The sequence below is a fragment of the Hirsutella rhossiliensis genome (assembly GCF_020360975.1).
Source record: "Hirsutella rhossiliensis strain HR02 chromosome Unknown scaffold00002, whole genome shotgun sequence".
In the NCBI taxonomy this organism is placed as follows: domain Eukaryota; kingdom Fungi; phylum Ascomycota; class Sordariomycetes; order Hypocreales; family Ophiocordycipitaceae; genus Hirsutella; species Hirsutella rhossiliensis.
Genome location: NW_025408668.1, coordinates 2,805,940 through 2,830,392, shown reverse-complemented (window position 1 = coordinate 2,830,392; position 24,453 = coordinate 2,805,940). Strand labels below are relative to the sequence as shown.

Below are 24,453 nucleotides of genomic sequence, written 5' to 3'. Positions count from 1 at the left end.
TACTATTGGCTCCCATGTCGACGTGTCTGAACACAGCAGAAATGTGTGTCGCCCGCCGTGTTTCGAGAGAGTCAGTCAGTCCCTGACAGACCAGCCCTCCCTCTCCAGACCTGTTGCGGACCGAGGCGGCGACGGTGGAAGGGACTAATGCTGTAAGTTGGGTAGTAGAAAAGTCAACGACTCTTAATTACAGGGGGCCTACAGCGGCTTCGCTTCTCCACGTGACGGCTGCCTGCTGGGTTCTGGCGCACGCTCTAATAAGTTAGCTACCGAGCAGAGAGTCATCTTTGCCTTTATTTGCTTTATTTACTTTGTGCTTCAAGAAGCATCCAAGTTCCGGTCCAACGAGACGACGAGAAAGGCACGCCAAGACGAGTCTGTTCTCTCTCCTCTCTTAATCACTCCTCGCCCACCCCTTTTCCTTCTCCTTCTTTTTCTTGTTCTTCTTTTTCTTGTTCCTCTTCTTCTGCCTCCCCCCTCCCTCTCCTCCCACCCCAATCCTCGCATCCTCCGATGTCGCCCACCACATCGCATCGAGTCACATCGCATCGAGTCACATCGCGCGACTCCACGTGCCAAGGTCCCAGCCACGGCGTCGCGTCGCACTGCAGAGCCATGTCAGCAGCTGTCACGTACTGTACCTCCATGCCCTGGCCTCTAGCAGCTATCCGAGTGCCGCCGAGAGACTACTGTAGGACTGGCAAATACACTCGACCGAGGTCTACCTGAGCTGTACTACCTTGACCCCATGCAATCTGCACGCGCGGACGCGCCAGAACGGAAGCAATGGAACCCTGAAGAGATAAGGTAGCGCCTGGAACCCGGCGAGTTGGAGATGCCGGCCCTCGCAGCAGAGATGTGCCTGCGCGACTCCGCATGACACTGTCGTGCCCATCCCACTCTACCCATGCCTCGTGGGCGTGGTGAGACATTGCTACCTTGTAGTAATTGCTGTAATTAATTACATGGGTGCTTTTCTTGGCTTTGTTGAGCAGGCTGATGAGTTGTATGAGTCTTGCATTTGCAGCAGCATCGGCAGCTTTCTGTACGAATGCCGCTGCTGCTTCACAAGCATCCAGGCCGCGACGATAATTTGCTGCCTCGAGACTCCCCCGTGAGAGAGCCCATGCTTCAAATTACCACCCCCGTCTAATTAGAGATGGATCTAGAGATGGATGGTCAAAAATACCCTGCTGCAATTCTGGTCGCCAATGGGTTTCATCCCAAGTGGATGCCAAAACAGCACCTACAGTAATTACATCTGTACGGAAAGTCTACGGAGTACCGAGAAGCAAGCGAGCATGGATACCGTCATCCTTGGCAAGGCCTCAGCAGGAATGAGGCATGGCCGTCTCAGTCCAGCTTGGCAGTTTTCAACTCGTTCCCTAACCATGATCCACCCAAGCTGCAGGCATGCTTGTAACGAACGAGTAACGAACGACCCTCCCTTGCGGTGATAACGGACCGACGGTCCCGAGCACGGAAACCGATACCAAATGACAACCGGGGGCATCATGGGCAAGCGCCAAATCCTTCACAGACGCCGTTTCTGTGCACATGCGCGCGAGGCCGGCGAACCAATAGCTCTTCTGCCCATTGACGACGATACGGGACTTGATGGCTCAGAGGAAAAGGGAAAAGACCAAGACAGCACTGATACCGGGTGACGCCGCTGTTCAGGGTTCTAGAAGACGTGGCGTGTGGGCGGCGTGTGGGTGGCTGGCGTCGCCTCACTAGCCACAGTCCAACCTCGACGAGAACTAGCATTGCAGAAAAGTCGTTGCCAAACGCGTCTTTTGAGTCTTGACGATCGACGACAACCACCATTCAACTCAGCTTGAGATTGAGGTCCGAAGAAAACGCCGGGCCTCGGCTTGGAACTAATACAACTGCAGGCAGAGTCTCGGCTGCCATAGACTGGCCGTGAGCCTGACTGAACCTTGGTGCCAGCCGTTGAGTTCAATGGACCCGTGCCAGCTGTTCGCCAGGCCTGTTCGTCCTCTCGCCTCGCAGCCCTGAACATTCCCTTTGCCAGCCTTGTGCCCCTTTGCTCGCGCCTTTCCCCTCACGCAAATCCTCTCTTCGGCACCCCCGTCCGCCACAGCTGTTTCTCCCCGCCGAGCTTCACGGAGCAGCCAACCCGTGCAAAGGCTTCATTTACACTGCATTGCCCATTGCCCATTGCCCGCCCACATTGCAACACAATTCAAGCTGCTCCGTCAGTTTCAACCAACCGAGGGCATACAGCCGGGCTTGCTCCATTGCCCCCCTGCGGCGCCTGGCGGACTCGGGCGAGAAAGCAGCCCTTGCATCGCTAGCCACGAAACCATCGCCTTGACGGGGCGAAACTGCATCACTGGTTCCAGAAGCTGCCTCGAGAAGCGGCCTCTAGAGCGACACGGCCTCGCAAAACAAAGAGGCACACCCTGCGACTCCCCTTGGTGGTGATCGATTCGCCGTGGTTTTAGGGCAACACCCACTGCTGGTGCCTTCCGCTCGCAGAAAGGAGCTCTGCCCCAAGCCTCGCCCCAAGCCTCCCCCCAGCTTGCAACAGACACCTTGCTGCCACTGCCTGCGCACTGCTCGCCCTCACGCAGCCACCCAGTGCTCTCTCCCCGTCTGCCGGCCATCGCCAGGTTCCATCGCCAGGTTCCATCGCCAGGTTCCATCGCCAGGTTCCACCGCCAGGTTCCATCGCCCGACGACTCTTGGCCCCCGTGGCAGGCGACAACTCGTCGCCGCGCTGCTGTGCCCCTACTGATTTTTGGAGCCTTGCCAGCCTTGTCGTCGGCCGAGTCTTTTACCCCGATAACCTTGTGGATGTCACTGGGCCAAAATGGTGCGCGTTGCCACGCGAGCGGATCCCGAGCCGCCCAGCACCCTCACGGCCTCGAGCCACACGACGGGCTGCAGCAGCATGGGAGACTGCGCCCTTGTCGAGACCCGCAAGCCGGCTGCCGAGGCGGCCCCCGAAGAGCAGCTCCGTCACCCAGGAGGAGTCTTGCCCAACCCCTTGGTGGATGACTTGAAGGAGACCCATGCCCGGCGAGGCGTCTTGATCCCCCTCAAGACGACACAAGAGGTGCGCCAGGACCATGTCATTGTCCAGGCCTACATCACGAGAGCGCCCACCAAGTCGGCCAACGAGGTCATCATGTGCGTGTCTCGGCCGACGATTCCTACCGTGGACTTGCACCGCTGACTGTGGCTCTGCAGGGCTTTGCGATCGCTGCGACCTGAAGGTAGTGCTAACCCCCTGCCTCATCTTCGCACGTGCGCCAAGCCGACGGACCTTCCCGCACACATCAAGACGCAATTCATGAACGACACGCCGGCTGGCCGCCAGATCCACACGACAAAGTCCAACTGGATCTACATCATCGTTGGCGAGGTCAAGGAGATGGACAGGGAGGAGGTGGTGCTGACGCTGCTGAAAATCGAGGGGCTCGAGCAGGACGTCTTCATGGCCGTCATCCCCATCCCGCTCTTGGCGCCCACGTCGCAGGTCCAGGCGGCCATGTGGTCGTCGCAGTTTTGGCCGACCGTGTACCGCAAGAACAACCCGCTCGGCCCTCACCCTGGCATGGTGGGACGCGGCACCGAGGACATCAAGGACGACGCCTCGGTCTGGATGGCCCTGGCCCATCGGGTGGCTCGCGAGGCCAAGAAGGCCGGCATCGGCGAGCCCATGGGCGCCGTCATTGTGCAGCGGAGCGAACGGGGCGCCGAGCTCGTTGGGCTGGCCGGAGACGCGCGCCGGCACCAAAAGTCGGGATCGGGAATACCCAACAACACCATGACGCACTGCGTGATGCGCGCCATCAGCATGGTGGCGCAGAAGCTGGTCCGGCACGAGTGGCGGGCGGGCGGGCTGCCCGCCGGCGGCCCTAACCTGGCGTTTGACGCGTTCCAGGACCAGCCGCTGCTGGGCATGGAGCGCGCCTGCTTTGCGCAGGAACACCCCAACAAGGAGGGCTACCTCTGCCACGGGCTGGAGCTGTACGTGACGCACGAGCCGTGCGTGGCGTGCTCGATGGGGATCCTGCACTCCCGGATGGGCAAGGTGGTCTTTTCCAGGCACATGCCTCGCACCGGGGGGTTGAGCTCGGATGATCGCCCTGACGGAGGTGGACGAGGGTTGGGCCTCTTTTGGAGGCGGGAGCTCAACTGGAGCTTGCTGGCGTGGGAGTGGGAGCGCGAGGGCGTGCCCGAGCTGCCGCTCGTCGACCCGACCACTCATGTTTAGGATTACCACCTCCCAGGTCGTTGCGAGACTCGGCCACTGCACGCCGTCTGCTGGGACGGATATGTGAGTGGCACGCTGCAGCGAAGCGATGGGGTGCTGATTTGGGCCAGAACAGTTGCATCGCTCCGCAAGAAGCAGAGGGGAGACGAAGGGTGTGTATGGCTTATTGCGTCTGCTGATAGTCGACCGTTGGTTGGAGGACGAGCAGAGGGTTTAGATAGTCCTCTATGCTCGGATGGAAGCAGGGATTGCAGTCGGTTACTGTGTGTCTGGCAAGCGGGCAAGGCGCAGGGATAGGGTTGGCATCTGGTACAAAGTGTGATTCTTGCATCACCAAGGCAGTTGAATTCTCATGTGCACCGCTTACACATGCAGTGACGAGGGACAAAGTAGGGGATGAGGCGAGGTGTGGGGGGCCTCGGTGCATGTTGGTGGATGCCAGTTTGCATTGAGCACTCGGCTTGATGCGAGTGCTTTACGCGTCGCGCACTTACGAGAGAGCCTCCATTGCCAGCGAGGATTGACACGGTGCATGTATTCGTACATATCATTGTAATGCTGTAGCTGTAGACGAGGAGAGAGAAGAGAGTGGGGTGGATATTATTCGATACAAGCGGTTAGGATGGGGGAGCAAGAGAGCAGCAGAGACCCCTGGAGCTCCCGCGCCACAGAAGGGGGGGGGGTGGTGGTGTGGTGGCCCCTCCCGATTTTTTTTTGTTTGCATCACGAGGGCGCCGTGGCGGCCAGCTTAACAACTGGGATCCATTTGCCTGCCCCCTCTCTTCGCTTCTCTGCTCCTCTCTCCTCACCTTGCCTTGCCCCCTCTTCTCTCTCTCCCCTCTCCCCTCTCCTCTCATCCTCGCTCGCACCCCTTTGCCGTGCATCAACCTAGATTACCAGACTTTGTCGCTGTTTTTCTCTCTCGCGCACTTTCACAAGCCGCCTTTTGCACTGCATCTCGGCCGCGCCCCAGAAACCTTACGGCAGTGCCTCGAGGCAACATCATGTGGCCGTCTCTCTGACTGTGCAACCTCAGCCGCCGCCGATAAATTGAAAAGCAACTTCAACCTCGGCCGCCGCGTTGGTAGGGTCTCTGTCGCAGTAGCATCGTGTGCAGGCGCCGCGCCGACATTATTGGCGCGAGAATATGCGCCGCGGGTTGCGTCCGACCTATCGATATTCCGCCTCACTTGCATCATGAACAAGAAACGCCCTGCCCCGGCGGGCACCGTGTCCCTGCCGGCCCTCAACAAGAAGAGGAAGACGGACAACATGCAGAAGTTTTACGCCGTCAAGGCCGGCTTCAAGCCGGGCGTCTACCTGTCGTATGCAGACTGCCAAAAGCAGACGGCCGGCTTCAAGGGTGCTGTTTGTAAGTCCAGCAACCCAAGCTGCGCCCTGGCTGACAAGACTAACCCGCCGCAGTCAAGTCGTTCACGTCGCATGAGGATGCCGAGGCCTTTGTCGCCGGCAAGAAGGTCACGGGCGACTCGAGCGAGCCCGAAAAGTTCTACGCCGTCGCCGTCGGCAGCCCCACGGGCATCTACACCGACTGGAACGACGCCGCCGCCGCCATCAAGGGCGTCAAGGGTCCCAAGTACCGGCGCTTCGCCAAGCGGTCCGAGGCCGTTGAATACATCAAGCAGCTCGGCAGCCGCGAAGCCATTGAGGCGCTCGGGGAGACAGCCAAGGACCGGCCCGACCCCCCGCCGGCGGACAAGGCCAAGAAAAAGGACGTGGAGATAGCGCTGCCTTCCGAGGACATGCTCAAGATATACACCGACGGCAGCAGCCTGGCAAACGGCAAGGTCGGGTCGCGGGCCGGCGTCGGCGTCTTCTTTGGCGACGGCGACCCGCGCAACGTGTCGGAGCGCCTCGTGGGGGACCCGCAGACCAACCAGCGGGCCGAGCTTATGGCGATGCTGCGGGCGCTCGAGATTGCCCCGGAGGGGCAGACGGTGCAAATCATCAGCGACAGCCAGTACTCGATCAACTGCGTAACGCAGTGGGCCATTGGCTGGAAGATGAAGGGCTGGGTGACGGCGACGGGCGAAAAGGTCAAGAACCAGGACATTATCCGCGCCGTGCTGGACAGGATGGAGGAGCGGACGCGGGCGGGGGCCAACACCTATTTTCACTGGGTCAAGGGCCACAGCTCCGATAGGGGCAACGTGGCCGCCGACCGGCTGGCCGTCCGAGGCGCCAAGATTGGCTTTGGGTGACGGGGCCGAGAGTCAGACGGCGAGGCCGCTCGGAGCTCGGAGGACAGAGGGAGGGGCTGCTACCCTGTGATGCAACCCCAGGGCAGCCAGCGGCGGCGGCGGCAGCGGCAAAGAGGGCAGGGGACGGGAGTCGTCGATTTCCATGGAAACAAAGACCAATAACCCTGTGGGGTAGGTAGGGGACTGTGAACGGGAACATGGAGCGCGACATAGATGTCCCGCTCGCTGGGCTGGCAAGAGCCGAAGACGCGGCGTTCCGATGCGAGCTGAGGTTTGTCCTGATTCTGACGATACCAATTTTGCTGATTCTTGTCACTTCTCTGTTCTTACCTGTGTCTCCTCCACTTCGTTTCATGCCCTGCCTGCGCCCGCAAATCAGACGTGCGTTCCTTGGGGAGAAGAGAGAGCAGGGTGGTTTGCAGACAGACACACGTCTTCCAATACAATGCGACGGCGCCCGGCTGCACGTGAGGCGGGAGCGCGGGATGCGACTCGTTGCAAGCCGCAAGGCCGTCCACCCTTTTTCCCTCTCTGTGGTGGGACGACAGAAGAAGCATGCAGCAGCAGCAGCAGCAGCAGCAGAAGCAGCAGGGACAATACTGCCTGCGCTGCCGCCGGCGCCGCTTTCGGCTTACACTTGCACGACATGCGGAGATGCAGTGATGCAGAGACAAGGCGATTAGGAGACGTGCGGTGCGTGTGGGCAGAGGCGTCTCGGCAGCGGCAAAGGTCGTCGTCGCCCACCTGTCCTGTGTTGGCCCCCCCACGCCCCCTCGGACGCCAGCGCCGCGGAGAAGTGTCATTGATTACATTTCCTGCCTGCGCTGTGGGAAGAGATATAAAAAGGAGTACGAGCCACCCCCCCCCTTTGGCGTTGAATGGAGAGTTTGAACCATCATCAGCGATCGAGGCCCTCCTGCCCCCGCCCCCTCTTCGCTCTTCGTCATCATCTCTCTTTTACAGTTTCCCTATCCGTACTTGCGCCAAGGAAGGAAGGAGGAAAGCCCTGGCCGGGAGGAGAGACAAAAGGGCGTGTCTCACCGGGCGGCGCACGTGAGAACCCTGGCCGGTGCACGTGAGGACCCCGGCCTGCGGCTCATCGCCCGTGGCCTGCTTTCGGCGGCGGCGGCACCGGCGCCACGCGGGGCCGGTTTTGGTGGAGGGGCGGCCGTCAATAGGCCAGCGAGCCAGCGTGTGCGTGTGTGTGCGTGTGTGCGCGTGTGTATTACTGGGGCGTTGTACTCCCGTGACCCATGGCCTGTGACCGTCAGCCGTGCCGGACCCCGGGCAGCCCGGGAGGAAGCCACCGTCCGTGCCCACAAACGCTCGGTTTGATTCATCCCGTTCCCCGCCTGTTCTCAAACACTCGCCGACAGCTGCTTCTTGCCCCTCTTCAACTATACATCATTTAAGAGAGCGCGATTGCCGTCCGCTGGTCTCGCGGCTTCGTCCTCCCTGATCCCGCCGCAACCACGAGCCGCTCTTCGACTCGACCCGCCGTCCGCTCGCCCCGACCGGCCGAGTAACAGCGGCCCCGCACACGCATCCAAGCCACGGGGGACAGCCATGACGTCTGTCCCGGCCCGGCCCCGACTCACCGTCTCCGCCCGCCACCCCGACCCCTGCTAACGTCTCGAGTCCCGCCGACATGGCGCCCAACATCTGGGCGATCCCGCTCCAGCTGTCCAACTTCAACGTCACCGTGGCCCTTCTCGGTGGCTTCATCTCGCTCTTCGGCCTCGTGTCGTTTCTGCTTAAGGAGAACTATTATCTCTCCGAGGCTCGTAAGGCGCCCGCCCCCCCTTTTTCTAGAAAATATCCAGCGGTCTCGTGTGACTCCTCTTCGCTGACTGCTGGGACAGTCATATCGCTGCTCGTGGGCGTGGCCTTTGGACCGCAGGGAGCAAATTTCATCCGGCCCAAGGACTATGCCGAGTGCCGCTGGGACGGCGTCTCCGAGGCCGAGTGCGCCGACAACCTCAACGCAGTCACCCTTAACTTTTCCCGTCTCGTCCTTGGCGTCCAGCTCGTCCTCGCCGGCGTCCAGCTACCCAGCCGGTATCTCGTCACCGAGTGCAAGTCTCTCCTGCTGCTGGTCGGGCCCGGCATGACGTGCATGTGGCTGGCCACGAGCCTCCTTGTCTGGGTCGTCGTCGGCACGCCCAGCTTCCTCCACGCCCTCGCCGTGGGAGCGTGCGTCACGCCCACCGACCCCGTGCTCTCCGCCGTCATCGTCAAGGGTAAGTTTGCCGATCAAAACATTCCCCCAGGCCTGCAGGACCTCATTGTCGCCGAGTCGGGCACCAACGATGGGCTTGGCTACCCCTTTCTCTTCCTCGCTCTCTACCTCATCAAGTACGTGGGGGCGGGCTCCACCGCCGGGGGCGTAGGCGATGCGCTGGGCCTCTGGTTCGCCTTGACTTGGGCATACATCATCATCCTTAGCGTACTGTACGGCGCCGCGGTCGGGCTGCTGGGCCGAGAGCTGCTCCACTGGGCTGAGAGGCGCAACTACATCGACCGCGAGAGCTTCCTCGTATTTTCCGTGGCCCTGGCCCTTTTCGTCCTCGGCACTTGCGGCCTGATTGGCACCGACGACGTCCTGGCCTGCTTCATCGCCGGCAATACATTCACCTGGGACGACTGGTTCCGGATGCAGACAAAAGACGACTCGCTGCAGCCGACCATAGACATGCTCCTCAACGTCACCATCTTCCTGTGGTACGGCGCCTCTCTGCCATGGAGCGGCTTTGTCCACAACTCGGTCCCTTTGCTCTCCATTGGGCGCCTCGTTGTCCTCGGGGTGCTTGTGCTCCTCCTGAGACGGCTGCCCTGGGTGTTTGGCATGCATAGATGGATCCACCAGATCCGACAGGCTCGACAGGCCATTTTCGTCGGCTTCTTCGGGCCCATTGGCGTCTCGGCAGTCTTTTACCTCTTCATCAGTCTCGAGTTCATCCAAGAGCACCTCAGCAACGCGGATGGCGTGCCCAGAAGCGATGTTGAACACCTGGGCGAGACGATACGAGTGGTGGTCTGGTTTCTTGTTGTATGCAGCATTGTAAGCCTCGACCGTCCATTGATCGAGTCATGACTTGCGCACATCTAACGCACACAGATTGTCCATGGACTCAGCATACCTCTGGGGAAATTGGGATGCCTTGCTCCGAGGACATTGAGTCGCGTGCTGAGCGAGCGCATGTATGAAGAGCCATTCACGTCGGTGGCTCGGAGAAGGATCCCCGTCTTTGGCAAATGGCTTGGCCGCAAGAAAGGTGGCGTCATGTATACCGCAGTGGCCGACGCTCATCCCGACTCCGCACCTCGCGGCGCCTGGGAGACTGACACGGACGCAGGAAACAGTTTCCCAGAAGCTCCGCCAGTCAGATAGGGTAGAGTCTAGGCTAGGCTCTACATGCGCCAACAGAATACGGGTTCCTGAAGGGGGTTATTTGCCGATGGTGGCGGAACAAACACTGGAGGGGGTGGCCTTGGAGGAAGACGGTAGCCGCTGCCTGCAGACTAGTCGTGTCCTAGTCATGCGGCTAGCTAGGTCTATGCAGCCAGTCGCCGTGATGATTGGCGACCATGGTGTTAATAGTGCTGTTGGACCGAGGTGCCTGCAGGAACTGTGCCCGATTGCGCGTAGGTGCTGAATCACCGATGATAACGACGACTTTGCTGCCATGTGTTGTGACCAGCAACGGCCATCTTTGCAGGCGAGAGTCTATTTCAATATTGGGTTCGTTTCAAGAACCGGGGGCCGTTGGCTGGTCCTGCGAGGCGAATGTGTGTGCCATGGTCATGACGAGGAGACATCTGGCCGACGAGGGCATTACGGGACCGGCGACGGCGGGCCAGCGTCATGGGCTTGATGTCGCCATCCGGGCTGCTTTATCCAAAAAGTGAGGCTTTATTTAGTGCCGTGATGATGATGATGGAGGGGCGTCTCGTATCCGAGGCTGTCGACCGATTAGCTCAGTTTAGGGGCATATCGCACGGAATTTGGAGCCGAGCGGACGGCCTTTAACCCGGAGGTTAGCTTTGGCCTGCACGAGGATGGAGATGGAGATGGAGACGGATGGAGGTGGATGGAGGTGGACGGAGATGGATGGATGGATGGAGGCTGGCTGACGAGGCCTTGGCTGTGATTGGCTGCACGAGAGGGCCTCGAGAACCTGGAGGTACCTTTGAAATGCGGGCCAAAGTCGGCATTCGAGAAGCGACCAAAGTGAAACGTGGACCTGGCTAACGAACGGATCAAGATGTACGGATATAATAGCGCATACCTTATTATTGCCCAAACCCAAAGATGGCGTGCACTCGATGCAAAATGCAGCATGAGGCGCTCTCGTGGCATAATGTGCGTCGGCGGAGAGCGGGAAGAGACGGACATTTGCGCATGGGACGCAGCAAGCACCCAGGTACCGAAGTACCTGAAAGTACTCACGCCAGAGGCCAGCTTGCGTTATCCAAAGTCATCGATGCTGCGAGTTGGCTGCTGTTTGGGGCTCACGGGAGCCTCTCGGGTTGGATGGAGGCCAAAAAGAGCTTGGACCTGCGCTCTGAGATAACGTTGACAGCATCAGAGTAGCAGTGGATGGGACGCTGCCTCTGCACTAGAGACCGATCCTTTGTGATTGGCCGGCAAAGACGCCATCTCCCCAAACACACAGGCAGGGTCAGGCAGGGTCAGGCAGGGTCAGGAAGGGTCAGGAACAGGCAGTGCACCGCCCGGAGCGGACTGAAGGAGCGATCAAGGTCCGACCGATACCGCGCCATGTCCACCGTACTTTGGAGTCTTAGAGTCCGCGCGAAGACGCTGCCCCGTCCCCTAGCAAGCCCCAAGTGCCGAGTACTGGGGGCCCTGACCCCACCTCTCTGAGGTGCCTGGCCGTTCCAAGCCCGCTTCAGCGCAAGGCCTCGTGGCATGTACTTTGTACCGCACAGTCACTCCTTGCCTTGGCGGTACCTCTTGGCACCAAACCTCTTCGGTTGGAGGCTACCTTCAGTACAGTACGGGGTTGCTAGTGATTGTCGCTGTTTCGTCAATCTCAGTCCTTCCATCCCACTCCCGCTCAATCGTCAGCGACGACGACGACGACGACAACGACAACGACGACGACGGTTCGCGACCCCGACGCCCGCCACCGACGTCTTAGCCACCGAGAGTTTCCCGGCGGCGTTACGTCCATCGGTCTCGCCCCGAGTCGATTTGCGGACGCCTCCGCTGCGCCTGCGTCAACCTTAATCTTGCTTTTCCTCGACTCCCTGCACCGTCGTTGACAGCCATCGCGCCCGCCTACAAAGGGTATGAATACCTGACGCTGCCCTCGAGCCCTTGTTTTGCTGCCAGCATTCTTTTCCCCCACAGTCGAGCCAGAAGCCGCACCCTTGTCCGCCTCCCGCCAATCCACCACCACCCACCCCCCTTTCCTAGTCTTCTCCAGCGCCGACATCCAAACCTGACCGAGTCCGACGTCCACCGGTAACATAGTCTTCCCTTCGACCGACAAACAGGCTATTGCTTCGAGCTCATCACCACATCCCTTGCTTCTGGACATGACAAAGGCGAGGGCTTCCGGCGCCGCCAGCCCTCTTATCGCGGGGGCGGCAACGAGAACGGCAACGTCGAGCGGTGAATTTGGCGACTTTGACGATGACTTCGGGGCACCCAACCTCTTCGACTTCTCCACCAGTCCCGATACCCTGCAGAGACTAGAAACGATTGGCACCAGCGATCCAAAGACTTTCTTGAGCCCCCAAGACCTCACCCTCCCCGACTCGCCAACATCCTACCAAGACTCGTCGTCCGACTCGGCCTCGTCCTCCAAGAGGACCGAGAGCTCTGCTTCGGCCATCCCCTCGGCTACCCCCGCCGACATCGCCATGGAGCAAGCCGATGATGTCAAGATGGAATGGGGCCATTCCGAGTACACCTCCTTCGACGACGACGACCATGCCTTTACCTTTGCCCGTGACGCCGACCCCTCGGCCGCCATGGGTGGCATCTACGGCTTCGGCGAAAACGAAGACACCTTCATGGACCGCTCCTTTGACTTTAGCGGGGCCTCGAACAGTCCCGACGGCCCCTCGCACCGCCCTTTGGCCAGCGGCCCCATCGACATGCCCTCCCCCGGGATGCCTACCATCAAGACTAACAGCCCACGGAAACCAAACCAGGCCCAGAGGTCCCAGGCCACCGGCCACCGGAAACAAATTTCGGTGAGTGCTTCCCACTGTCGTGCCGCCTAGCCCAGCTCTAATGCCTTGTCCCAGCAATATTCCATGGCCTTCTCCGCCCACGGGGTTCATTCGGCTGGCTCGAGGGAAGTGTCACCAATGTCTGCCATGGTGACCAGCCACGACTCGTCCCCCGCGGCCACCTTCTTCAACTCTCCCTCGCCAGCCACAGGACATGATTTCTCCAATGGTTTGAACAGGAATGCCATGTGGACAAGTAGGATGGACGTGCCGCCCCGACCAGACGCCATACCCGCGTCGGCCCAGCTAGCGGCGCCGCCAATGGCTCAGCCGGCGCCCGCTCCCCAATTCCCCCTGAGCCCGCCACCCCTTCCCGTTACCGGCGGGTATGAGCTGACGATCATGCCGACGCCCCTCAAATCGCGCGTTGAGACGCAAATCCCCATCAAGATGACCCTGTCACCTCTGCCGCCGGGTGTGACCAAACTGCACCTCCCGGCCCACACAATATCCAAGCCCAAGCTGCTGGCCAAGCCCCCTCCGGAACGATCTCCGGACATGCTCGAGCTGTTTGTCACGCTCGTCTGCACCAGCGCCATGGAGCAGCCCGAGCTCAAACAGCAGGCGTTGGAGAGGGCCACCAGCTTACCCCAGCGATATCTCCCGGAACGTGACGACGAGGAATCCTCACCTCAGAATGGGGGCGATGTCCGCATCTGCCCAGGCTGCGTCACCAGGGAGCGAAAGAGGGCGGCTCGGAAGAAGATCAAGAAGCCCGATGAAGAAAAGCTGTGGGCCTTGGACGAGGATTATCGGGTCATCGTCTTCAACACGACAGAGGTCAAGGAATGGCAGCAGGTCTTGGACTCGAGCGGGCGGCCGGAGAAGGCCGCGTCCGGTCACATTATGCAGATTGATGCACCGATGCGCATAGCGTGCTACTGCCGGCACCACAACGAGAAGATGGGCTTCAACGTCATTTTCACCATCAAGGACTTTCGGGGTCAAGTCATTGCGCAGGCCATGTCCAACCCCGTTATGATCACCGATGATCACAAAACCCATCCCGTGGCGCAGTCTTCGTCGCAGGCGGCAATGTCTGAGTCCGTCACTTCATCGACGGTGCCTGCAAGCACAGGGCCCTCGCCGCCTGCCGCCGCCGAAACGAACGGCCTCATGCATACGGCGCAGAATGGCGCCTTTCGCATGTCCAACGGTGACCCTGCTTCCTCCCATGGCAGCGGGCGACAAGCCTCGCACCCGTCGTCGGCCTCGGGCAAGACGACGCCGACCATGGGCACGGTCACGGTGCCGACCAGGGCCATGTCCCGCCCAGCGTCTCCCATCCAAGGAGGACCCATGGCCAAGAAGAGAAAGTCGAGCGGGAGCACATCGTCGCGGGTCCCCAACGGGCTGACCATGACGAGGCTAGAGACGTCGCCCTCTCCGAATGCCCATAACGGCACGCAACTGTCGACGGCCACGTCTCCATTTTCGCCCAACTCGGCCCACTTTTCCCAACTCGAGCCCATGTTCGGACAGCACGGCGGCCAACACCCGTTTGCCAATGGACCCCCGACTCCGGGTGGCAATGAACAGGCACCTTTCTACGCGGGCAACAGGTCTGCGAGCATGGACAACCTGGCCGTAGCTCACCTGTATTCCGCGCCCACCTCGAGCCATCCTAGTCGCGCACCAAGTCCCAGCGGCCTGAGGAATGGCATCGGCGCAACGCAGGGCCAGTTCGCCCCGTCGCTCGTCGGCAACCTGTTCTCGATGCCAATGGGAGTGAACCAGGCCTGTGCCCCACCCACGATCCACAAGGTCATCCCCAACGAGGGCTCCAAAATGGGAGGCGCCGAGGTCACAGTCCTCGGCCAGGCTTTCTTCCAAGGGCTGGAGGTTTACTTTGGCGACCAAAAGGCCACAACGACAACGTTCTGGGGTGAATCCTCGCTGGTTTGCCTTTTGCCCCCGTCCCCCGTCGCCGGCGCAGTTGCCGTGACGTTCAAGCAGCAGGGCGTCGCCGGTGCTCAAGGCTTTTCCATGGCCAAGGAACCGCCCATCTTCAAGTACATTGAAGACAACGAGAACAGCATCATCCGCACAGCGTTGTCTGTGCTGGGTCAGAAAATGTCGGGCCAGATCATGGACGTTAGTGACCTGGCCAGGAGGATCCTCAACGACGGGAACCCGTCTTGGTCCGGCGGATCGTCGGTGGCCCCGGGTGCTGGCGGCGCCGGCTTCAACCAGGCGTCCCACGGGCAGCACCTCGAGTCCCAGCTGCTCAAGTGCCTGGACCTGATTGATCTCGGCGACAGCACTCACAGGACGCGGCTGGACTGGAGGAGGCCCACGGGCCATACCATGCTCCATCTGGCTTGCTCTCTCGGATATCACCGCTTCGTCGCGGCCCTGCTTGCTAGGGGGGCAAACTACGATGCTCGCGACCGGGGTGGCTTCACGCCGTTGCACATGGCTGCGATGCACGGCCATGCCGAGATTGTAAGGAGGCTGATGCTGCACGGAGCTGATCCTACCATTCGGAGTCTATCCGGACTCGTTATCGCCGACATGACCAACTCGAGATCAGTGCTGCGGGCCATGTGCCAGCCTCAGCGCCATGCACGCTCTTTCAGCGGCTCCTCGTCGCTGCACAGCCGAGCCAGTAGCTCCGCCTCGTTGCGATCGCTGTGGGAGCCATTGACCAGGGCTCACACGTACGATGAGCCGATACCGGCCGACCCGGGCGATGAGAGCCCCGAGTACACGTCGGGCGACCTTGAGGACGAGGACCCGGACGAGGACCGTAATCTTCACATGAGGCGGCACAGCCGGGTGCACAGCCGGGTGCACAGCCGGGCGAGACAAGACATTGGCATCGACAGTCTTGGAGATGGCCCCGACGCCTCAGCCGGGGCCTTGGCATCGCCGACGACCCAGTTTGCGGCGATCAAAGACCAGCTCCAACAGCAGTTGCATCAATTCCAGCAGTCGATGGCTTTGCATTTGCAGAGCCTCCCTCAGATGCCTCAAATGCCCACTCTCCCGGGCATGCCTATGCTGCCGGACTATCAGGCCTACCTGCCGCAGTCACCTTTTATGCGTCGCATGCAGCAGCTCATGCCGGGATCTGGGCCACGTCCCGACTCTCGAGACGGAGAGGGGGACACTTCTAAGCTGGACGCTCGCTGGTGGGATATTACCTCTTACATGCAGAACAGCGCGGCGCCTCCCTCGTACGAAGATATCTTTGGACGGCAGGACACGACTGACCCGAAGCAGGAGTCCGCGATTCGGGCCGCGACCGAGGCCGAGGCGGACATGAAATGCGCTGCTCTCTACGATCAGCCGTCGCCGCCCTCAGGGAGCGGATCCAGAACACAGGCCCAAGGCTCGTCGCCCGGCGTGCTCAAGATTGGTCGGAAGAATGCCATCACCAAGGAGCAGCAGGAGCAGTTCCTACTGGCACACGAAAGAAGACTCAAGAAGCTCAGCAGCGATCGAAACTTGTTCTTTATTTGGGTACGTTCTCCCCACGCCGTGAGCCCCTTGCAAACCGTCACGGCTAACACTAAGCCCAGATTCCACTTCTCGTCGTCATGGTCTGCGCCATGCTATGCAGCTACTTCCCATCGCTGTTCCCTTTTCTTTGGACGTCGGTGCGTGCGCTGGTGCAAGCCGGGCAGACTCGAGCATCACGTGCGGCGCAAGACGCCCCACGTGTTGTGGAGGCATAGCTCATGACGATGGCCTTGGCCTGTTTCCTTGTCTTCGCCTTAGAGTTGGTGCGTTGGTACTTCAATGCATGGCCTTGTTGATATCATAGCATTGGAGCCCTTTTTTCTCGCAGATGTCTCGCAAGCGGTTGGAACTTTTCTGGCGTGTTTGGCTTCTCCCACGCAAGGAAGCTGGTGCGGGAACGCAAGGCTTCTTTGCAAGCAAGATTTGGGGGCATCCTGAGACGAACAGCATGCGTAACAATGGACGGGAGCGTGGCTTGTTTGCTGGATGGTCTGGGCTGTTGGTATGATGCGGATTTGTACAATGGACCGCGCCATGGCAGTGCGTGAGCTGTGATGGACAAATGCGGAGGAAGGGCATGGCGCCGTCTGTCAAGGAAGGCCTCGGTAGATAGGACACGTTCCATAGATGCAAGTAATATTAGTCTACGAGTCAACCAGTACAGATCCAAGGTCAAGTAACGATGGCGGCGGCGCGGACTGTGCGGCGCTGCTTTTGTTGTGCATTGTGAGGGCGGAGAGCTGGATAGCTTCTGTTTGCCAGCGGGGGTATATCCATGCCCATCCATGTACATACACACGTGCGCCGTTCTGCCTCGTCATGGTGTCTGGTCCTGTCCATCATCCCGTGCGCGCTGTACTCGGCTTGTCGACGCCTGAAACAAGGTTTCCCTGTCTGCCTCCCCAGAGGAAAAGAGGGGGGGAGGGTGAAAAAAATAAAGAGGAGAATAAAACAATAATAAAAGGGGGAGCCCAGAATACTGGACGAGAAGACGGAAGATGAAGGTAGAGTTGCACAAGGATCCTTGCCTCCTCCAAGGCAGAGGAGGCTTTGGCGATCACGGGCGCAGCTCGGGCGGGGCGCAGTCGTCGTCGTTCTCCTGGTTCTCCGCAAACTTGGCCGGGATGGCGGGGACGCGGGGGATGCCGCGGTTGGCGTCGGGCACGACGCTGAGGGGCCCGCCGACGATGCGTGGGCGGAGATTGCGCGGGCCGGACGGGCGTCTCGGGACGGCGGCTGGGGCGAGCGAAGCCCTTGTGCCGGCGGCGCTGCCGGGCGCGTTGACGGGCAGGGCGAGCCTGGCGAGCCGCTTTGGCGGGTTGCGGGAGGTGGCGCCGGTGGTGGCGGCGGCGGAGGTGCTTCGGCGCGGGGCGCGGACCCTGGGGAGGGAGATGTCGCGGCTGGTGGAGCGGCGCAGGCGCTTGGGCAGAAAGCGGTGGGCCAGCGTGGAGGCGTCTTCGTCGCCTTCGCCCTGCTGGGCCGGGGGCGAGCGGGCGGCGCCTTCGTCGTCGTCGTCGTCGTCGTCGTCGTCGTCGTCGGCGGCGGGGCGCTTGGTCCCGCGCGAGGAGGCGAGGCTGGCGGGCGAGCAGACGGGCGAGGCGGGGGTTGCCCGGGGAGCTTTGCGGGCGAGGGGCCACTGCGGAGGGAGGGGGGCTTCGCGACCGGGACAAGGAGGAGGCTGCTGCTGCTCCTGCTGCTGTCGCTGCTGATTCGGGCTGCGAGGCCGCGACTCGTGCGCCGTGGCGGGACGGGCGGGAGTGCCGGGAGGTGGCCGACGAGTCGAGTAGACGGCGTGGTTCGCAAAGAAGCCCGCCGAGACGAGCTGGTGGTAGCTGGCGAGCACCTCTTCCCTCGACGGCCGGTCCGCGCCGCCGTCACACGGCTTCCTCTCCTCTGCGCCCTGCGGATGACCACCTGACGACGACGACGATGACGACGACGACTTTTTCCTCCCGCCGGCACCGTCCTCACCCCCCGCCGCCTCCCGCCGCCGCCTCAGCCTCCCACGCACACCCTCCCACACCAGCCCCAAGCGCATCTTCCCCGCCGCGCGACGCCCCTGCTGCTGCTGTTGACGCTGCTGTTGACGCTGCTGCCGCGCCGCATCCTCACCACCACCGCCCGCGCCATCAGCAGCCGCCGACAGCACGGGCCGCTCGAGGGCCGCGCGCTCCGCAGGGCCGAGAAAGGCCACGGGCGGCACGGCCGAGGCGCGGTCGTTCATGGAGCCCTCGAGGAAGCGGCTGCGCGACTGGGCCGCCGCTGCGGCGGCGGCGGCGGCGGCGGCGAGGTTTTGCGCCCGCGTGCGAGGCGGCCCCATGGTTGTCTGGCTGGTGCTTTTCTTGCTGTTGCTCCCTTGCTTAACGTGTCCTTTTTCTCTTGTCGGGTTTGTTGCCTCTGCCCCTGTGGTCTATGGATGGCTATGTCGTCGTGTCGTTATCTCTGCGTGCCTGGCTGCTCTCGTCCAAGCAAGTACGCACCCCCCAATCTCGACAGGTGCAGAGTCGCTCCGATAGACGAGATGTTCAAGGCAGACAGCAGAGACAGAGTAATGGGCTGCATGGGAGAACAAGGGAGCGTGGCCAGAGAGCTCATTCTCGGTGTTTGTTGATGTAGCTCGCCTTCGTTCCTCGCCAGGTGGGGCCACACGTGACCTCACCACGGCAACGGCGCTGTGCCAAGACAACTCTGACCCCTGGCATGTCCGACGGCCCGTCCGCCCCCGCCTGTTGCATTGCATGTGCCCCTTACAGCCCCGCCCGCCCAAACGGCTGCTTCCGTGACATGACAAACGACAGGCTTAAATCACTTCCAACTGACAGCCATGAGAACCCCTAGCAACACGTCACGACGCCATCATCTACCCGGCACACTCTGCTTCGAGCGGGCCCAATCGGCACCCATCGTCTCCTTCAGAAAACGCACGCCCCTCCAAAATAGCCATACATACACATCCTCCTCTACAGTACCACCTGGATATCTCCCTAGCAGAAGCCTTTCCCGTAAACGTATTTTCCGTGCCGTCGTAACATAGAAAACGCTGCTCAACTTGCTTCCCAATGGTATCCTTCTCCAAACATGGCAGCCCGCACAACGACGATTCAACAACCAAAGCACTTGCGCCGTCGAAAAAAATGGTCAAAAAGAAATCCCAGTCGAAAGCCCCTCGAAAGCAGGGCATGGCGCAGAGCAACAAAGCAAACGGACAAGGTAAGAGGGGAGCTCGGTCATCCTCCGCTTGCCGCCCTCGTCATCCGTGGGAGAGGAGCCCGTGATGGATGGCGGTTGTAAAAGCACACTGATCAGCGAGCCGAACGCTCGCCATACCTGTATATCATCTTTGCCCAGCATATGAAGCTCCAAGTTAAAGCAGTTGCGCCTCAAGCCCCCGTAAATGTCAAAACCAAGGAAAAATTACTTCGTGCTTGCGACATGGCGGTGATGATCCTCTCTCGCCGGGGCGGGGACAAGTCGCACAAGTCGCATGCAAATCTCGCAGCGCCGGCATCATTGCCACTGGCTAAACGTGACAACCCCGACCTTGCCGTCGGCCCGCGAGTACATGCCTTGGCCGGGATCCGATGTCGCACCCGTGCGGCCGCCAAAGTGAGGATCCAGCTGTCGCCGGCCGTTGTGGAGCGGTTGCGCGTTCTGGTGAAAGACAATCTCATGCTTTCGCTTGCCGCCGGTGAACACGACCGGAGGCGCAGGCAGTGGCTCGGCTTGCGCCTCGATGGGAGGCAGCGGCGACACCAGAGAGGCAATCTTGAGGGGTGCCAGAGATGCGTGTGGCTTGATCGGTTTAGTCCTCTGCGCTGGCGGGGGCAGCGAGGGAGTCGAGTTGAACGACGTGTGCGAGTCCCGCCGTGAATGGCCGTCTGTCGACGAGTACGACGACGGCGAGGGAGTCACGTAGCTGCCCGAGGATCGATCCTACGGTTCCTGCTTGGCGGAGAGCGCGGGCGAGGGGCACGCCGAGCTCAAGGTCCTACCGTGATGGTAACCGTAGGGAGATTGAGCGGATGGGTAGGGCCCGCCGGGCGACACGGGCGGTGCAGAAATTCCCGCCTGGGGGTAGTGCCGCGGTGCGGCGTATTGCGGCGGCGGGGCGTCTCCAAAGGAAAGGTGCCCGCGGCTGGGGGGTGGTGCGGCCTCGTAGCCCGGCGGCGGTGGTGGCGGAGGATACGGATCGACGGCCGAGGGCCGCCGAGTAGCGTCGCCCCCGTACTGAACGCGCGGCTCGCTCGAGTTGCTGAGGGACCGAGGGCGGATGCCGTGAGGGTCTTCGGATGCGGGAGTAACGGTTCGGCGGCGCGAGTATTCGTCGTCGCGTCGTTCATAGCCGTTGGACTTGCCATCGCGCTTCCTCATGCGCACGTCGCGTCGGATCCGGACGCGGCACCCTTGGTCAGCCACCGTCTTGCTGAGCTGGGTGCTCTCCATGAGACCAGGGAACTTCTTGGCGCTGTAGACATTGAAGGGGTGCGTCTTGATCTCCATGCGCCAGTCGACGCCGGGGGGCAGGTCGCTGTCGGCGGGCTCGAGATCAAAGTCCTTTTCCTCCTTGGTCGTCTCGAAGAGGCTGAAGGATAGGCGAAAGTAGCCCTCGTGGCGGACCGAGAGGTCGGGAAAGATGAAGTAACCGGCCTCGGCAGGTCGGTCCAGATACGCCATGCCCGACGCAGGAACACCCGTCAGGATGGGAGGGTTGCTGGCAGCAGGGGTTTGGACGCGGCCGTGGGCGACGTTGCGGGCCTGCTCCAGGCTCGCGTAGAGGAAGAAGTTGGCATTGTAGTCAAAGGTGATGTCCTTGCCCTCGTCGACTGAGGGGCCCTCGATGATGCGGAGCTCCACGACGGGCGGGGGATCCACCGGGCGTCGGTCACTGTTGGCTTTGCGACAAGTCAGCAAAGAGAGGGACGGCTTGATGATGCGTCCATGTGGTGCAAGGAGACGCTTGACCGACATGCATACATGCGCTAGCCAGAGGCATCAGGGACGCGGCTTTGCCTACCTTTCATACCTGAACCACATGCTCGAGCGCGTTCAGGCTGTTGCAGGACCGTCAACTGATACCACAGGCTCCTGTTTTCTCTGGTGATGCGGTGGATGCGCTGGACCGAGTCTCGCGAGCAATTTGTGGGAATGGAAGCGGGCGTCGCCATGTTGTCGAGTCTGCAGCACGGTCGATGGGCCGGTCTAAGGTGGGAGCATCAGCAAGCCCGTCGGATACGAGGAGGATGCGAAGCGCAGGGCTGAGAGCACAAAAGTCGAAGCCAAAGGGCGGTGGTGTAGGCGTCTTCAGGGCGAGAGGACACGAGGATGCTCACCTGCGCTGTGATATATGTGGTCGGCGGTCAAGACGGCCGGCCGGCCTGTCACTGGCCAGACGGCAGAAGCACGTCTCGGGTATCGAGCTCGAGAGGGGGGGGAGCGAAGAGGAAGCAGCGTGAAAGAGACAAAGGACAAAGGCAGCGGTGGTCGATCAAGGGATCCGGGACGAAGCGAGAGAGGAAAAGAGAAGCGTGAGTGGAAGAAGGAATAGCAGAAGGAATAGCAGAAGGAATAGCAGGAGGATGGGGGGAAGGAACGGGTCCCTCTTGGCAGGATCAAGGTACAGTACAGGGGAGACACGGCCAGGGTTGAGACGGGACGGGTACAGCGAGTACATGCAGGCCCAGGCAAAGACAAGAGTCGGGTACATGTGCTGCAAGCTGCGGGCACCGAGAGGCTCGGGCAGCCAAGGCCGGCGTCGAGGTACCTGGTACTAGGTGCGCAGGTACCCGCGATGGCGGAGGTGTTATCACGCGCAAGCACCGCCGCTAGGAAGAGGAGGAGGAGGAGGCTCAGGAACAGGAGAGCACGAGGCGAGACACGGGCAGCAAGACTCACGGGGTGGATGGCTGGCCGTGCCGTCTGGTGTCAGCGGGCGCGGGCTGGTTGGCTGGCTTGGCTTGGCTGGACGGCTGTTGGCTGCGGCGTGGGTGAGTGAGTGAGTGAGCGAGCGAGCGAGTGAGTGAGTACGGGCTGGCGGGCGGGCTGGCTGGCAACAGATGGCGGAACTTGCAAAAACTTGGGGACAAGTCACTGCAGCAAGGCCCCGAGCGTCTGGGTAGCGGTTGCAGCTGGGGGGCGGGGTGGGAGGAGCGCCAATAATCCGTTGGACCCAGGAGGGCCTGTACAGCAGAGGGAGAGTCTGTGGGTGCATGCCCGGGATTTGGGACGCGACCAGGGGGTAGCTTTAGCCTTTACCCACCCGAGCCTAGGAGGGGGCAAACCAGAGGAGCGGGCGGCCACGATCGGGGGACGAGGTCTGGAGAATGGGGTGGCGAGTCATGCCCGAGCTGCAGCGCTACACACTTGCGTCTATGACCCGTGGTGCGGGTGCACGAGCAGATGGGACGTGACGGTGTGTGTGTGTGAGTGTGCGTGTGTGTGTGCGTGTGAAAGGGAGGGAGAGAAAGAGAGAGAATGAGGGCGTCGTGAGGTGCAGATCTGCGGGTATCACGGTGTACTCTGTACGGATGCCAGCACTGCTGAGTACTTACCTACCTACCTACCTACCTACCTCAGGTAAGTAGGTACCTAGGTAAGTAGGTAGGTACCTTGGGTACTCGGACTGTACCCAGCGGGCGCCCGCCTTTGTTGGTGCGTGCCTTGTGGCAGGGGGTCGGTCCGTTTGGCCGCCAAGCTCGGAGCCCGTCCGACGACCAGACGGGCGGGCAACAGCTTTTGTCTGTCTTCCGGCCGGCTCCATAATCGACATGCATGCATCAGGCAAATGCACCTCGACTCGATGCTACTGTACTGTACTGTACGCGATGCGCCACCAACTCTTCTGGTCCCCCATCCTCGCACGCTCGGAGCCCGCCGAAGCGTTACCGATCACCTGCTCACCCCCTCTTCCCTCTTCCCATCCAGCAGCAGAAGCAAGGAGCCACGAGACAAGAGCCCAGACATGGTTCGTCGTCGTTGGTCGTCGACACTGGTTAGCGCGAGCAAGCAAGCTGTTAGCGCCGGGGACTGCCTGGTCGCCGCCCGGGGTAGTTCGTACCTGAGTACTGTACGGAGTACAGGGGCTCCCTGTGCGATGAAGACAAGACCGACTGTGACGCTTGCCAGCTTCATTTGCGTGTGCTTGTCGACGGCCAGCGAGCCCGGGGCAAGATGTGCACTGAGCCTCAAAGATGTACTCGACATGTCCAAAGTACGTGCATACGCAGAATGATGCACCGAAATCAAAGCACAGTGTCCAAGTATACTGCCGCCAGGCCGTCCATCTCTGCGGGGAGAAGAGCACATGTGTTTAAAACCGTGCAGCCAAGTCGCACCAACAGCATCAAGCCCGAGGAGGAGGCAGGCTTTTAGCTGAGACGGCAGCGAGAGACACGGGTGTGAAAGGGGGCAGCACGGTCAGCGCTGGTCCAGATCCGTCAAGCGGAGTACGGAGTACGGATATGTACAGTACCTACCTACGGAGTACTGGTTCGTCTCCCCGAGCCTTGTGGCGCAGTCGGCCGCGTGCACATGGCATTTTTATGTCTCAGGCTGCCTCGTGCGCTGTACATGCTTATGCTCTTTGTGCAAAGTGCACACTGAGTGAGGATCGGGTGCTTCCTACGGATATGCGTGTGCAGCCAGCACACACACACACCGCATCGCGAGCCGGCATCCGGAGAGCAGACAAGAAGCATAAAGATGTGCCGCCGCTCATCTGTCGCATCCCCATTGTCCCCCTCAAAGTACCCGGTACGGACATAAATGGCACCATGGCCTCGGCACAGTGCAGCTATCGTGCTTTGGGTTAGCGGCCCGGGCATCTGTGGTTCGCGGGCCCGGGACGGCGCTTGCACCCAGACCGGGGTAGCGTGGCTCGTTCCTTGGCCGTCTACCAATGCCCTCTCCGACCGACCGACCTGCTAATGCTGCTGCCGACACCAAGTGCGAGACGCATGTGCGTACGGATATATATGTATATATGCATATATGTATATATATATATATATGGATTACCAGTAAAGGCCAGAAATGCGTCGACCGTCGAGCCATGACTCCAACGCCGATGGCTGGGGCCGTGGCACTAGCACGGGACGGGCCTGGGCGTCGTCGGAGAATGCAGTCGGACTTAGCAGCGACCCACAGCGGGCGACGCTGGGGCTACGAGCCCCTCCGGTACTGGGCAGGTTCCGGACCCAGCTCGCCCTCCTCTGTGCTCGGTGCGCTCGGCAGTGCGCTGTACGTGTCCTCTACTCAAGC

General features: G+C 61.1%; 6 protein-coding genes across 6 annotated transcripts; 4 read left to right on the top strand and 2 right to left on the bottom strand.

The window, feature by feature from the left end:
• Positions 1-2,836: 2,836 nt before the first annotated feature.
• HRG_01886 (cytidine and deoxycytidylate deaminase zinc-binding domain-containing protein) lies at positions 2,837-4,246 on the top strand (the record flags this gene model as incomplete). The annotated part of the gene is made up of 2 exons (XM_044860357.1): positions 2,837-3,156; positions 3,217-4,246. The coding sequence occupies 2 exons, from the start codon at positions 2,837-2,839 to the stop codon at positions 4,244-4,246; spliced, it is 1,350 nt and encodes a 449-aa protein (XP_044723990.1).
• A 1,197-nt stretch (positions 4,247-5,443) lies between these two features.
• Positions 5,444-6,468, top strand: HRG_01885 (RNase H domain-containing protein; the record flags this gene model as incomplete). Its single annotated transcript, XM_044860356.1, has 2 exons — positions 5,444-5,618; positions 5,672-6,468. The coding sequence occupies 2 exons, from the start codon at positions 5,444-5,446 to the stop codon at positions 6,466-6,468; spliced, it is 972 nt and encodes a 323-aa protein (XP_044723989.1).
• A 1,648-nt stretch (positions 6,469-8,116) lies between these two features.
• HRG_01884 (sodium/hydrogen exchanger family domain-containing protein) lies at positions 8,117-9,859 on the top strand (the record flags this gene model as incomplete). Its single annotated transcript, XM_044860355.1, has 3 exons — positions 8,117-8,252; positions 8,331-9,529; positions 9,587-9,859. 3 exons carry the CDS (start codon positions 8,117-8,119, stop codon positions 9,857-9,859), a joined length of 1,608 nt encoding a protein of 535 aa, XP_044723988.1.
• A 2,171-nt stretch (positions 9,860-12,030) lies between these two features.
• HRG_01883 (ankyrin repeat domain-containing protein) lies at positions 12,031-16,412 on the top strand (the record flags this gene model as incomplete). The annotated part of the gene is made up of 3 exons (XM_044860354.1): positions 12,031-12,693; positions 12,748-16,197; positions 16,257-16,412. 3 exons carry the CDS (start codon positions 12,031-12,033, stop codon positions 16,410-16,412), a joined length of 4,269 nt encoding a protein of 1,422 aa, XP_044723987.1.
• Positions 16,413-17,254: 842 nt separating this feature from the next.
• Positions 17,255-18,517, bottom strand: HRG_01882 (uncharacterized protein; the record flags this gene model as incomplete). The annotated part of the gene is made up of 1 exon (XM_044860353.1): positions 17,255-18,517. One exon carries the CDS (start codon positions 18,515-18,517, stop codon positions 17,255-17,257), a length of 1,263 nt encoding a protein of 420 aa, XP_044723986.1.
• Positions 18,518-19,704: 1,187 nt separating this feature from the next.
• Positions 19,705-21,362, bottom strand: HRG_01881 (velvet factor domain-containing protein; the record flags this gene model as incomplete). Its single annotated transcript, XM_044860352.1, has 3 exons — positions 19,705-20,075; positions 20,190-21,089; positions 21,212-21,362. 3 exons carry the CDS (start codon positions 21,360-21,362, stop codon positions 19,705-19,707), a joined length of 1,422 nt encoding a protein of 473 aa, XP_044723985.1.
• Between the last annotated feature and the right edge of the window lie 3,091 nt (positions 21,363-24,453).